The sequence below is a fragment of the Toxotes jaculatrix genome, chromosome 6, assembly GCF_017976425.1.
Source record: "Toxotes jaculatrix isolate fToxJac2 chromosome 6, fToxJac2.pri, whole genome shotgun sequence".
Classification (NCBI taxonomy): domain Eukaryota; kingdom Metazoa; phylum Chordata; class Actinopteri; family Toxotidae; genus Toxotes; species Toxotes jaculatrix.
In genome coordinates, this window is record NC_054399.1 from 4,907,579 (window position 1) to 4,923,425 (window position 15,847).

At 43.6% G+C, this 15,847-nt stretch overlaps 2 protein-coding genes across 2 annotated transcripts; both read left to right on the top strand.

Moving 5' to 3' along the window:
- The first annotated feature begins 1,193 nt into the window (after positions 1-1,193).
- On the top strand, positions 1,194-4,390 carry LOC121183323 (CARD- and ANK-containing Inflammasome Adaptor Protein). Its single transcript, XM_041040354.1, has 5 exons — positions 1,194-1,599; positions 1,642-2,358; positions 2,467-2,650; positions 3,327-3,549; positions 3,641-4,390. Exons 1-5 carry the CDS (start codon positions 1,194-1,196, stop codon positions 4,388-4,390), a joined length of 2,280 nt encoding a protein of 759 aa, XP_040896288.1.
- Positions 4,391-12,512: 8,122 nt separating this feature from the next.
- Positions 12,513-14,403, top strand: si:dkey-86e18.1 (uncharacterized protein LOC557342 homolog). Its single transcript, XM_041040601.1, has 5 exons — positions 12,513-12,638; positions 12,794-12,834; positions 12,913-12,987; positions 13,093-13,282; positions 13,772-14,403. Exons 1-5 carry the CDS (start codon positions 12,572-12,574, stop codon positions 14,335-14,337), a joined length of 939 nt encoding a protein of 312 aa, XP_040896535.1. The 5' UTR covers positions 12,513-12,571; the 3' UTR covers positions 14,338-14,403.
- Positions 14,404-15,847: the final 1,444 nt, after the last annotated feature.

Sequence of the window (15,847 nt, forward strand, 5' to 3'; positions counted from 1 at the left end):
GTTTCAAAAGAAAAAAAGACTCTCGTACTGAAACATTGTACATTTGAATTTAAACACTGATTTTTGAATCTTAATACGTCAAATTTACGCTAATTTATAATTATATTTCATAGGTGAACATAGGTGAGACGACTCAACGGTATATAAAGTTGTTAATTACTTTCACATCAATAAGCTATAACATTAAACTGTTGCTTACTTTAATGATGTCACTTTTGATTTATAATATCACATAGAATACAATACAGTGTAATGGATAAAACTACCCTGCAGAATATAAAGTATTTATATCTCTGCCTTAATGAGCTACATCATTAAACTGCTGCATACATGTTAATTTATAAGTAATAATAATAAAATAATCTAATGTGTAATAATTTAACACTGATGGAGGCCATTCTGCTGCATAATGAGTACTTTTATTTTTTTTGACACTTTAAATAAATTCTGCTGGTGAGATTCTGAGCATTTACTTGCAACAGACTGATTTTAAAGTGAGGTTCTGTTTTGCTGCTCTTACTGATCTGAATACCTCCTCCACCAGTTCTCTCAGAGGAAAATGTTTGGTGTAAAATGCGCACAGGATCATTAAAATTAGGTTATAATTTTTCAGTATGTCACTGACTTTTGAAACGCAGGCAAGGTGTGACACAGAGATGGAGCAGAATGGGGTTACCCATGGAGTGCATCACTTCTGCACCCACGCGTCTCAGTCCTACACACACATGGCTGTTTGTTCTCTCGTCCTCCTTCTCTCACGCACACGCTAAAAACACACTACTATCTTGAAACCTGTTATGACAGTACTGTCACTGTTTACAAAGTTAAAATAACATAGAATAATTAATTTATAATGATAAAACTCAGAAGAAATAGTGTGTGGTTATTACAAACTAAAATAACACTTTGTGACCACTGTCCTAACTAGCATGCTGCATTTAATGAAAACTAACAATGTTATCTGCCCTTTGTTAATCTCACAAAGGGCAGTTGAGCCGGACAGATCTGCGTGGTGAATGGCTTCTGGCCGTATTTAGTTACCAGGGCGAAGTATTTCACTTAGCAATAAGGTAAAAAACACACGCAAACACACACAGCCAGATCCACAAGTTGTAACAATGACTTGAGTATGAAGGATTAAGAGCACCTTTAGCTTCCTACTTTATATTCTCAGTGTATTTATAATGTTCAATATGCTCAAGAATTTTGATGCTCAAGCAGCATCGAATTATATCAACCCATATGCGGTGGATGTGATCCGGGCAAAGAGAAGGGATCTGGTTTATGGGATCTCACATACCGAGGATCTGCTGGATCTGCTTGTGACAGAGGGGGTCATGACAGCGGCCAAGAGATCCATCGTTTTGACCATCGGGACTCGCAAAGATCAGAATTCCAGGGTCCTGGACATCCTGGAGGCCAGAGGTGAGAGGGCGTGCCGTAAGTTTTTCCACCCCTGTCTTATGCTGGCAGAGCCCGATCTTTATCAGCGAATCAAGACCTATGTGGGGAGTATGAATGAACACATTAGAGACACAAGGAGGCAGCTGATTGGATATTTGCTGGAGCGAGAAAAGAAGGGAGTGGTAGGAATAGTCAGTCAGACTAGTAAGAAGGCTCACAGTTTATTTGCCATCGAAGAAACTAAAAGATTTAGCCCTGAGACTGAAGACAGACGACCTGTGCCACTTGAAATGTTAGGGGATAAAGCGGCAAAACGTAAACCAGAAAACCTCATTCACATGATTGCTACAGATGGGGAGCTGGTACTGCTGGAGGAGCCGTTAGAAGACACTAATATTAACACCGTCAGTTCTTCTAATGAGACTGTATTACATGTTGCTGCTAAGAACGGGCATCTATCTGTTACTGAGCTCTTGATCCATAAAGGAGCCAGACTGGACTTGCAGGATAACCATGGTCACACAGCTCTTCACAGTGCAGCCAGCAGGGGTCACACTGAGATAGTCAGAGCCCTCATAAGGGCCGGTGCCCCCATCTACACTTTGGATATGCACGGCAGAACTCCCATTCATCTGGCAGCAGAAAATGAGCACCTGGATTCTGTGAAAGTGTTGGTGAAGGAGGAGGCCAAACAGTCTGAGAGCCACACTCAGGACATGTTTCTCCACATGGCAGCCATGGAAGACAACTGGAGGCTGGCTGAGTTGCTGCTTCAGAGCGGAGCCACTGTTGATGCCAGAAACAGCCACAAAAACACAGCTCTGTTTTATGCAGTTGCCAGGAGCAATGAGAAAACTGTGAGCATCCTTCTAAACGCAGGAGCTACAGTTGACTATGATGTTATAAATGAAGCCATTAAGCTCAATCAAGAATCAATTCTCCGTCTGCTGCTTGGTGAGTTTTTTCACCAGACTACTACTATTATAGTGAGGCATTAATTCCACAAATAAAGCATATAGTTGCTAACACAAACGTTTACACTATGTTTTGTGCAAACCACAGCTAATGCCAGAGGAGCTCAGAGAGAAGCAGCACTGGGCTCTGCTCTCTTCACAGCCGTTAGACAGAACCACGATGGAGCGGTAACTGCTCTGACAGACGGCGGAGCAAATGTGAACATGTGTGACAGACAGGGATACACCCCTCTCCTGTTGTCGGCTGAGCTAGGACACGCCGAAGTCTTCAGGTGAATGTCCTCCAACAAGGATTCAGTGTTGCTAAAACACAATGACATGTCTCCTTAACACATTCAGCTACATGGAATCTGATAGCTGCGGGGTATTGTCAGTGACTTGATTTTTTTTAATACATAAAGAGAAATTCTTCACAGAAAATCATTTACTGTACAAAACAGAAAACTGATACATATAAAATATAAATAAAATACTCAGTAAGTTAGAGTTAGTTACAAACGTTACACTGACATATATGATGTTAGAATCTGAAGCCTGTATCTGATATAAAAAGCTGCAGTAATGTAGACAAATATATACAAATATTAAGTATGTCATGGTGTGGCAACACACCATGACATACATATAAAATCATAAACATATCAAAGCATATGGGACATGGGAAAGGTGGCATGTAAAGTGAAACCCTCATATGGGTTAGGGTTTTGGTTTGGGTTGGAGTTATGGGGGTATAACATCCATGTCCAGCTTCCTTTATCATTTTTTTTCCCTTTTTGTTTTTTACTGCAGCTTTTTATATGTAGCAGCATTTCACTTTGTAGAGAATGATTTTGTTGGACGGCATGTGTAAGCTACTTGGTCAATAATGATTCTGGACTCTTCTCACTCCTATTTCTGTATTTTGTGGCTCATTAAGCATTAAATGATGACTTTTTTTTTTTATTTCAGAGTGCTAGTAGCAAAACAGGCCAAACTGGATGCTACTCTGCCCAACCTCTCCTCAGCCTTGCACCTGGCTGTTCACAGTGGCAGCGTGCCCATAGTGCAAACACTGCTGGAAAGGGGATTAGACCCCAACATTCCTGGGCCTAAAGCCCAAACCCCTCTACATCTGGCGGCTCAGAGAAAAAGATCAGACTTAGTTGGTCTATTGTTAAAAGCTGGAGCACAGGTAATTGTCAAGTCAGCTGGTGATTGGCGTCAGTTTTGCATATATTTACAGTACACTTGTGGAGCCTGAGGGTTGTCTGTCATTTCTTTAGGTAAATGCCGTAGCCCAGGATGGACTGACACCTCTGCATTTAGCCAGTCAGCAGGGCCATGCAGACACAGTGATCCAACTTCTTCGAGGCAAGGCAGACCCAGGGCTCAAAGACAGGGTGGGGAGGACTGCCCTGCACTGGGCAGCCTCTTCCCAGGGAGAGAGCAGTGTGGTGGATTTACTGCTGTCAGCCAAAGCCAACCCAACCACCACTGACAATGAGAAAAAAACTGCCCTCCACCTGGCTGCTATGGAGGGAAAATTAGACGCTGTGACTTCACTGTTGTCCCACAAGGCAAAGGGAGGGGCTAAAGACATGGATGGCAACACGCCGCTACATTACGCAGCAGCTGGTGGGCATGCCGGTGTGGTTTCAGCTCTATTAAAGTCACTCAACAACAGGGGGACAGAGGAGAGGAATGCATGGAGGAAAACACCTCTTCATGCCGCAGCTGAGAAGGGTCACGATGGTGTGGCTGCACTGCTGCTGGAGGCCGGGGCAAAGATCAACTCTACAGATCACAGTAAAGACACTCCTCTGCACTGTGCTGCCCGAGGTGGACACCAGGAGGTAGTGAAGAGGCTTGTAAACTGGGGCCAAGCTGGGCACCTGGGACAGAAGAAGACGGCGAATCTGCATGCTACAAATAACGTGGGGAAGACACCACTGCAGGTGGCAGAAAGTGGAGACACACCAGAACACGAGAACGTTGCAACTTTACTCAAGAGAAAGATGTTTCTCATCAAATAAACAGAGAGAAGTTCAGAGATGAAATTTCAGGATGACAGAAAGACATTGATACTACCTTTGATATTTCCACATGTTCAGGGACTCAAATCACTGATGAAATCACATCTCAAAGATTGCATCATAACCTGTGGAAGGTTCTGAAGAAAAAAGATAAAGAAAAAATTAATTAAAACAGAACTCAAAGACTGGTTGTTGAGGACTATTATTTTAGATCATGAAGCAAGTGTGTAGAAATGAAGCCTTCATTCCCCATGTCTGAAACTATCCATGTTACTGAACACTGAAACTGGCCTCTATGAAGGGGTTCAACAAGTAAAGGAAAGTTTACTCTTTGGGTCAGTATCACATTCAGATATTTCAGGTCAGAAATATGTCTTCTTAAGGTAATTTAGCCATAAATCATACAGCAACAGAAAGAATATGTAAACTCAAAAAAGATCATTACTCTAATTGTAAACTCAGTGTATTGGTTGGTCAGCCCACCACTTTGGTCAAGACTGAAATATCAGTTATTGGATGGATTGCCATTATATTTTGTACATACTGTACATTCATGGTCCTCGGATTGTTTAGAGGGGAAAAATGTGGCAAACGATGCATTAACGATCTCCAAAGTTTCCAGATGTGCACGATGATAATGCTCCGGTGAGGCTGTTGACGCACATCTGCCTTTACGATGAACTGTTTGGTGACTGACACCAAAACCACTGGAGACCCGATAAGCTCATAGTGGGATTTTTTTTGGTCTAGTTTTCTCACATTAACCAATATTTGCAGTTCTTTGTAATTGACCCCCCTGCCAACCAACATCACTTTTCCATTCGATGACTCAAATATTCTGTCACACTTACGGAGCGACGCATTTTATTAATAATAATACATCAAATTTGTATAGAGCTTTTCCGGATACTCAAAGACGTTGAACAACAAGATGTAAAGTTGTGTGTCATCAGCATAGCAGTGAAAATAAAGTCCATGGCGGCGTATAATATGTCAGAGAGGTTTTTTAGGATAGCAGCAAGTTTGAGTGAAGGTGGGATAGAACCAATTATGAGGGAAGTGTTTATGATGCTGGTGATGCGTTGGATGAGAGAGGGGAGACAGGCTTTAATGAGGGGTGATGGGATGGGATCCAGTTGGCAGGTGGTGAGTTTCGCGGTGGAAAAAAGTTTAGAGATGTCAAATGGGGATAAGGGTGAGAAGGATGAAAGGCTGTGACTGGTAGATGGGTTGAGTTTTGGTTCTGAGAGGGAGTGGGTGGAGGCAAGTTGTCTATGTATTGAATCAATTTCTGAGTGAAAAAAGGACAGGAACTTAATCTTAATCAAATTAAGTTAATCAAATCGGTGTCTTCTTGCAGCAGGAAATAGAGTTGCAACTTTGAAAACAGGTTAAAAGCATTTTTAAATGTGCAGTGTACTGATTCTTCTTCTTCTTTTTTTAAATCCAGATGGTTAGAAGCAGGGATGCACTTTCCCCTTTTTGTCCTGATGCTGATTCTGATACATCATCTCAAGCCGAGGGTTGACCACTGCTCCCATTTTACAGCCAGGGATGGGTGTTGGACTGAATGTTATGTCTGCAGATTAACATTTTGGATACCCAAAACACTCACGGTCTAATGACAATGACACAGAAGCTGTACTTAAGAGTGGATCAGTCATGTCATGAACAAATATCTGGGCCAATCTGGCCAATCAGATAGGCAGTTAGAAGAGTCTTGAACTGAATTATGAGTATCAGAAAGAGCGAGAGAATGACATGAAATGTTGGCCGTTTTTGTTATATCACCTCAAACTGCTATGTTTTCTGTTTTAATTAGTAAAGTTTGCATGCCGGATTGTTTAGAGGGGAAAAATGGCAAACCACCCCCCTCCTCCCACCAACATCACTTTTCCGTTCTATGACTCAAATATTCTCACACTTACGGAGCAACGCATTTTTATTAATAATGATCAAATTTGTAGAGTTCCAGAGGGTCGGGCAGCAGTGGCGTCCCCCAAGGTTTGGTGTTTGGTTCTGGTGATTGGGGCTAGGATGTTGGAGTCCGCAGATTGAAGACGGTGTGTGCGGGAATGGCGATGGAGAAGATCAGTAAGGTGGTGGTGGTGGGGGGGATTCAGGGCTTTGTAGGTGATGAGGAGGAGTTTGTATGTATGTCTGTGGAGGAGAAGTGAGGAGGGAGAAGTCCTGGGCAGAGGGGAAGAGAGCTTTGGGTCCGATGATGATGAGTTCTGTTTTATTGCTCTTGAGTTTCAGGAAGCTGCTGTCCATCCATTGTCAGGCAGTTTGTGATGGTGGAGAGGATGACTGAGGTGATGGATTTGGTGAAAATGTAAAGTTAGGTTTTAAAATTTTTCTTTAGCTAATTTGATAAAATAGGCCATAACACAGGGTAAAAAAACTCTTCAACTGAATTATGAGTAACAGAATGAGAGAAAGAGAGTTGTGGCATAATGAAAAGCATAAAAATATATTCTCATACCCTATAAAGATAATTCACACAGCCAGGGCAACCACAGGGTGGAACCACATGTGACCAGATAATTCTCATGAAGCTTATTGACTGTATTTTGACTGTTTCATAATATGCAACATGATGTTGCATGTTGGTCTGCGGTCCTACACAGTAAAAAAACAGAGTGTCAGTTTAACTCTTAGAGAGCTGAATTTAACTCTGTTACAGATAACATTTGGTCCCACTTGAAATTAGAGAACAATTTAAGGCCAGTGTCAACTTTTTGGGGTTAATTCTACTCAATTCTGTGTCAAAATTAACAATGAAATGTGTAAAAATATTTAACCCTAACCCTAACTGTGGCTTTTTTCACACTGTTCAGAATAATATGATTACACTTTATGGAACTATTTTTTACTCCAAATGTAGTTTAAAGATTAAACTCTAATGTGTAACAATGCTTACATTTTATTTCTCTGTAGTGTTATTTTTTTTACATATTCATCATATGATGCAATATTACTAAATTGCTGTGATCTAACCTATCAGATGGAAATATATACATACATCCAGGGTTAGCTTTTACAACAGGGAAATGCAAACACATAACCTTACTTCATCTGACTAGCCGCCATCTTCAAGATGGCGGCGCACAGTGATGCAGCGGCTTCTCGAGCTCCCAGGATTAAGCCTTACTTTTCCCACTTCGAGGCCGTTTTTAGCAGTAGTTTAGCGCTAAATTCACGTGTAAGGTACAGCTCTACCGAACTAAAGACCATCAGAGATAGTTCGGTTACCACAATCCCACCGACGCTGAAATCCGCACTCGGAAGACTGGGGCTCCTGAGGACGACGGAGTGGCGCAGCAGAGTACGGGGAGCAGCCAGCAAGAGGAAGCGATGCTCCCGAAAACAAAAGAGAGGAAAGCGAGCAGGCGTGCAAGTCCGGCTGAAGGCCAGCAGGCCGCCGATTCCAACTCTCTTTCTGGCCAACGTCCGCTCCCTGGACAACAAAGTGGATCTGTTACGTCTGAGGCTGAGTGTTTCCACGGAGATGAGGAACTGTGCTGTTTTCTGCCTCACGGAAACCTGGCTAAACCACAACATGCCGGACTCAGCCTTCCAGATCGACGGACTACAGCTTTTCCGGGCGGACCGTGACCACCGGTCAGGGAAAACACGGGGAGGAGGACTCTGTGTGTACGTGAATGAAGGTTGGTGTACAAACTGTGGACTGGTAAAAAGTTTCTGCTCTGAGGCGATAGAACTTATGACAGTGAAATGTCGGCCGTACTATCTGCCACGGGAGTTCACCGCGGTGTTCGTCACCATTGTTTACATCCCGCCGGGTGCTAATGCTAACGCTAATGCTAACGAAGCATTACAGGAGCTACAAGACACCATTAGCTCGTTGCAGAGCAGGCACCCGGAGGCGTTTTACGTGGTTGCGGGAGACTTTAACCACGTGAAACTGACCGACACTTTGCCCAGTTTTTACCAGCATGTCACCATCCCCACACGCGGAGATAACATTCTGGACTGTGTGTACACTAACATTCAGGATGCATACAGAGCTCTCCCCCGCCCCCCTCTTGGCCTCTCCGACCACATCTCCATCCTGCTTGCGCCAGCTTACCGCCCACTGCTGAGACGGATCAGGCCAACAAAGAAGACTGTCACTGTGTGGCCCAGTGATGCAGCCTCTGTGCTACAGGACTGCTTTCAATGCACAGACTGGCAGGTCTTCAGGGAGGCAGCCACATATGAGGGAGAGGTGGACCTCGAGGAATACACCTCCTCCGTCCTCGGCTTCATCTCTAAGTGTGCTGATGATGTCGCCACCACCAGGACAGTAACCTGCTTCCCAAACCAGAAACCCTGGCTGAATGCTGAGGTCAGAGCTCTGCTGAAAGCTAGGGATGCTGCGTTTAGGGCAGGTGAGGCATCAGCGCTGAGAGTGGCGAGGAAAGAACTGACAGCGGGCATCTCGAGGGCCAAAGCCACATATGCTCAGAAAATTCAGGGTCACTTCACCTCCAACGACCCCCGGAGCATGTGGAAGGGCATCAAGTGCATCACAAATTACAACACCAGGGATGCACAATGCCCACTGGACCCCTCCCTGCCAGAGGCACTAAACAGGTTCTATGCCCGCTTCGAGGATCCTGACTCACCCCCCTCCTGCACCAGACTCACACCACCACCTGGTGACACACCCCTCAGAGTGACCACAGCTGATGTGAGGAGAACCCTGATAGGAATTAACCCCCACAAAGCTGCAGGCCCCGACAACATCCCAGGGCGGGTTCTGAGGGACTGTGCTCATCAGCTGTCTGAGGTGCTGACGGACATTTTCAACACCTCACTGTCACTGGCATCTGTCCCCTCCTGCTTAAAGACTGCCACAATTGTCCCCGTCCCTAAGTGCTCCACAGTGACAGGCCTCAATGACTACCGACCCATAGCTCTGACCCCGGTAGTCATGAAGTGCTTTGAGAGGCTGGTCATGGGCCACATCAAAAACTCCATCGATGTCACTGTGGACCCCCACCAGTACGCCTACAGGAAGAACCGCTCCACTGATGACGCCATCTCATCAGTGGTCCACACAACCCTCACCCACCTGGAGAGCAGGAACTCATATGTCCGTCTGCTCTTCCTGGACTTCTCATCAGCCTTCAACACCATCATTCCACAGACCCTGGTACAGAAGCTCTCCCTCCTCGGTCTGAGTCCCACACTGGGGAACTGGGTCCTGGACTTTCTGACCAGCAGAACACAGACTGTCAGAATCCACAACACCATCTCCTCCTCCATCACCCTCAGCACTGGCTCGCCGCAGGGCTGTGTGCTGAGCCCCCTCCTGTTCACCCTGCTGACATATGACTGCTCGGCGAGACACCCCAGCTGTCATATAGTGAAGTTCGCGGACGACACAGCAGTAGTGGGACGCATCACTGACAACGATGAGTCAGAGTACAGAGAGGAGGTGGAACATCTGGAGCAGTGGTGCAGAAACAACAACCTCTGCATCAATGTGAAAAAGACCAAGGAGATGGTGGTGGATTTCAGAAGAGACAGGCGCCCTCTCCCCCCCCTGCACATCGGAGGAGCAGCTGTGGAGGTGGTCTCCAGCTTCAGGTACCTGGGTGTACACATCACCGAGGACCTCACCTGGAACACCAACACATCTCATCTGGTTAGAAAGGCCCACCAGCGCCTCTACCTCCTCAGGAAGCTGCGGCGAGCTGGACTTGGAGGCTCAATCCTGAGGAGCTTCTACCACTGTGTGGTGGAGAGTGTCCTCTGCACCTGTATCACTGTGTGGCATGGCAGCTGCACTGCTGCTGAGAGGAAGGCTCTGCAGAGGGTGGTAAAGGCTGCACAGAGGACTGTGGGGAACAGCCTGCCCACCACCTCAGACCTCTACACAGCACGATGCAGAGGGAGGGCCCTCCGCATCATGAAGGACTCCACCCATCCCGCACACAGTCTCTTCCAACCCCTCCCCTCAGGCAGGCGGCTGAGGAGCATCCGGAGCAGGACCACCAGGCTCAGGAACAGCTTCTTCCCTGAAGCTGTAAGACTGCTGAACTCTAGCCCTGCCCTGTAGACCCCCCCCCCCTTCCCCCCCTCACCACACACTGACAGTCCTGCACTACAACACTTTATCTGTTCCCTAGGTGCAATACATGGCGACCTCTGCACTACCACTACCTCCCACTTGCACATGAGTGTTTATGCACGTGCTAACTTCGGCTTACCTTATCTTATCTTATTTTTTTTACTCTATTTAATTGCTAATTGTTTAATTTCACAATGTTTATATATTTCTACTCTAATGTTTATTTTAATTTCTCTAATGTTATATTTATTTTATTTTTCTACTCTAATGTTTATACTCTAATGTTTATACTACTGCCCTTATGTTTATACTTCATTTTGTTCACGGCTCTGAATGGCTTAAACTGGGACCTGAGTACTAATTTCGTACCATAACATGTAAATGTCCTGGTATGACAATAAAGTTCCTTGATCCTTGATCCTTGATCCTAGCCACCTTTCCGACTGCAGACCATGTGCAATAAACCATGTTCACTGTCCTTGCATATATTCTGTATACACTGTATATTTCTCTCCTGGATATATTTATTTTATTTTAGTTTTTTTTTTCTTCGTCTTTTCTTTTGCACTGATGTGGGACAGTACCTCAATTTCGTTGTACCTTTGTACAAAGTATGATTGTGCAATGACAATAAAGATTTATCTTATCTTACAGTAAAAGCATTTATTAAAATTTATGAATATGTTCACCAGAAAAGGCCTGTGCTAATGCAGGTTGTCGACATGAAAGACAACAAAATCTTGCTTTGAGCAGGTTGTATTGATTGCGATAGAGTGACCTGTCCTCGAGCAGCATGCCGCTTCTGATTGGTGAGCTTGGCAGGTAGGGAGACGGCATGTATGTGTAAAACAGTTGGCACAGCAGATCCTGGGTCAGTTAGGAGCAGTGCAAAAAAAACGGAGCTTTGGCGATCACATGATCGCGTTGTGTGAAATCGGAATTTCGTTAAGAAGACGATAAATCATTCAGCCCTAACACAGAGAGAGCATCACCCACTTCTTGATAAAGTTCGTTCGCCTAGCATGGATGCTAATTAGCTTCTATGAGCGAACGATTATTAACATACCAATAAACGACCATTTGGTTGTTAAAACTATGCCATAAAAGAGGTGGCGATATTATTATCTCAGCAGCATTCAGAAAAAAACACACAGTGAACACGTTATATAGGTGCATCTTAATGAGAAGATATCGAACTTCTGAACTGATAGCGACTGTTGTATGTTGTATGTAGCTACTCGACAATACCATCAAACCAATGGGTACATGTTGCCAACATGTCCTCAATCGACACCAGTGAAGCTATAAAACCCTGTTTAGTTGAAAAACTAATTATTAACAACGTTACCAGCATGGGAATGTTAACGTTACTTACCCTGACTGTGGATGTGCTGCAGAGCTCCCGCAGATCGCACGCAGACTGGCACCAAATATCACTCTGTAGAGTTGAATTTTTCACTGCATGTCTGCAGAACTTTACGCTGACTTTTAACTCTACTGTTAGAGCTGGTTTACTCTCCACTGAGTTGTAAATACTCTATCTAGGTTAAAATAGGTTGACTCTGAAATATTGACACTCCACCACCACACCATTTTTTGTTTTTTTTTTACTGTGATGGCAGGACAGTCCGAGTACCTCTTGATCAAAGTTTGTTTTATCTTTAAGAAAATTCAAAAGATTCTTAGCTCTGACTCCTGTAATGAAAATACACAAGGCACAAATCTGATTGGCAACACCTTTTAACTGTATAATTAATTTAATCTTTAGTTTTATGTTAATAATTGCATCATGTGACATCGTTACTGGCTTATCTGCCAAAAGAAAAACACATAAACTTCCCAACTTTGCAAACATTATGATATTACAAGTAAGTACATTTTTTTCAAGACTTTTTATTAAAAACGTTTTCCAATTCGTCTCAGTTAAAGTTTTAAATTAAAATATTTGGAGTATTTTCAAGAAAGGCGTTCTCTTATAGGTATTTGCACATGACCGGAAGTGCACTTTCAATGACGCTGTACCGTACGCGCTGTGTTGGTGTCACGTGAGGGCTACCGGTGTGTCACGTGGCTTTGTTGTTTCCACGAGTCAGGTTCTAATGGCGAGAAACGAGGAGAAGCAACAAGGGAGGTTGAACAGATTGTGGCTCCAGAAAGAGAGAGAGGGTAAGCAGCTCGTAACCGCCGCAAACACTGATGTTTAATCAACTTTTGGCCGATAAAAACAACCCGCTGAGCGGAGAGCTAATGAATGCTAACTGTTAGCCACAGTAGTACTAAGCTACGGTTGTTCAATAAATCTTTTATTAATTCCTGTACAGAGGGACGCCTCAAAGATGCACATGAGCGGAGACCTAAGCTGGTAATTAAGAAGTAATTCATTTGTTCACCCCATATTTAATTGGACCAGCTTGTTTCAGCCAAACCCTTTCTTTTACAGTCCGCTCTTAATTCAGCTTCCTCTGTGAAAAAGTGGATCCCCAGCATCAAGAATGAAATAGAGTATTATTTGCAAGTAAGTGAATCTGTGCAATGTGAAAAATAGATCCCAGTGTAATTATAAGTGGTTGCTGATGGCTTAAGTCTCCTGTTTTGTCTGTTTCGGTCTTTTCCCTCTTAGCAATCCCAGCTTTCTCATTACCCAGAGAGGAAGATAGCTGAGTTCCAGCTGCACATTGAGGCCTTAGAGAAAGAGTACAAAAGCTTCATTGCCAAACTACGAGTACTTGACCCTTCCTGTAAACATAAGCCATGGACTCCTCGAGCATACTGCAAAAGGAGAGCAGAGACACAAGACTCTCCGAGCATCGGTCAGTGTATTAAAGGTCATGTCTCACCTTACATACTGTAAAAGCTGTTGCGAAATAATATCTATAATGCTGGACACATGTTATATGTCACATGCCAAGAGCCTGTCCTGGACACATGCCACATGTCCAGTACTTATGAACAGCAATACAATTACAGATAAATAAGCATTGCAAATAAGTCTGTAAATTCTGTGGTACGTGACAGTGGTTGATGTTGCATACCTGTCACCATAAAAGTAAACCTCAACACTGACCATGAGATAGCTGAAGAGCCTGCCCTTTTTTTTAAATAAACAAATAAAATATATACAGTATACATTAGCTTACAAAACATTCATTTTTATTATGTTCTATTGTTATTACTTCTACAAATCTACTTTGAAAGTTTTCTGACATATTTTTAATTTTAGGTGAACTATTGCTTTAAGACACCAGCAGCTGACAGTTCCCTGTCCTTTCATTTCTCTGTGTCGTCACTTTCGCTTACAGTTAAAAACCTGCGCTACAGTGAGTCACTTGAGGACAGCAGTCAGTGCAGTGGAGCTGAGAGTGACTTGGCCAGCAGTTGGACGGGATGTCACAAAACCTCAGCCACTGAGAGGCAGGGACTTTGCAGCTGTTCAGAGACCAGATTTCAGACCCCTGTCCCCACCAACCTGATGCCAGAATCCTCAGAGGCAATCTGTGCAGACCAGGACCAGCCCCTCTCCTTTGACAGGACACGGCTAGCAGTGGCCACTGCTGCGTTCAGAGGACCGTCAGTTCAGCTCAGCTCCTCTCAAACACAGAGCCTAGCCAGGGTGCTGCAGTCTGGCCTGCCAAACCTCAATAATTCTCCAACAGGACAAATATTTTCATCACAGATCAGAGACACAGAGAACAATGACGGGACAACAATGGTTTTGGTTTCTGGACAGAAACAATGTAAGTCAGACTGTGAAGCAGCAGAGAGGATACGTGAGAAACCATCGAGCACCAGCACAACAGAGGAGAGGACTGGTCATGTCCTGGGGCTAGAATGTTACTCTTCCTCTGACGAAGACTGTGACACGTGATATTTTCAGATCATGAAATATAATGGTCCATGTTTTTCTGTATTTTGCATTACAGTGAATTATTTAGAGAAACCTCTTGTGTCCTGTGTTCATTCAAAGGATTCCTTGTGGTGGTAGTGGGTCATACGAACAAAATGACTATGGTAATTGTAACAGCATTTTTTAAAATAATGTCCAAAATAATTTTGGAAAAAAATAGGCCTACTATTTCTGAGACATTTACGATGACACGCTATGTGTTTTTGGTCAAATTGAACATACTCTTAGACATGAGAAGTGGGACTCACAGTAGCTCGATATGAGTATGTTATGATACAGTTAAATAGAGAAAAGATCAAATTAATTCATGAATTAACAAAAGATACGTTTCAGTTTCAAATTAAAGCTCCATTCACAAGACTTGCTGTGCAAAGAGAAAAATCTATGTTGAGTAATGTCATTTATTTCAGGTTGAGAACTTCCTTGTCATTTTCAGGTATGACTGAAAATGACATGTTTGTGTAATCAGTCATCACGACCACAACAACCTCCATTATGCAGCAGAAAGAATGGAGACTGTGAGAAACAGAGTAATTGACAGAGATACTTGCTGATTCAGTGATTCATTTTAGTCTGGTTATATTAAACGGAGCAACAACTCTTGATGCGACCTGGTTAGACCCCAAACCCCACCCTCCCACCTAACCCACTCTCTGCTGCTGCTGCTGCTTCTGCTGCTGCGAGGACCGCTTTCAGCATGACACTTCTGGGAAACAGACACATCAGCTTCTAGAAAGCAGACACTGTGCACTTTATGGTTAAGTCTGACGTAATTACCTTTCAAGTCAAAGAAATGTATGTACGCTGTAAGTTAGGTTTCCCTTTGTTTCTGCCAGAGTCTGGAAAAATGAAACAAAACCTTTGCAACACTGGTCAGAGCTTAGGCCTGAGAATTTCCTTTGCAGTAACTTAAGCAGTATACAATGCTGGCTTAGCTTCACAGCTGCTGTAAATCACACTGATATAAGATAAGATACACATACAGATACAGATTTACAAAAAATATAAAGACTCAAGATTTACCATAGAAAATAAATACTATAAACAAAATGACAATATACACAGTATGAGCAGTATATACAATGTTGAACCACTGTACACAGTATAGGCACAGTATAGACAATAAGTCAGGCGTGTGTGATTTAGTGCAGGCCTGTGTGAAACAGCCCTGTTGGAGCCCCCCTCTACTGCAAGGCTAGGCGTGTCTTTTTAACAAGTTCATCTATGAGGCTGATGCCCTTTATCTAAAACCACCAAAAACCCAAAAAAAAGGGTGCTAACTAATACCTGGAAACTGATTTTCTTGATTAAGCAAGAGTGATAAACTGATCTCTTATGGAAACTGCTTCAGCCGCAATGAAAAAGCAGCGTAATAGCCCCATATCCTTGGAAACAAACCAGTAAGTATCAGAAAGACCACAGTGGTATTAACTCCTCAGCGAGTGGGGAGGAAAGCGGTGTGTGTGTTGTG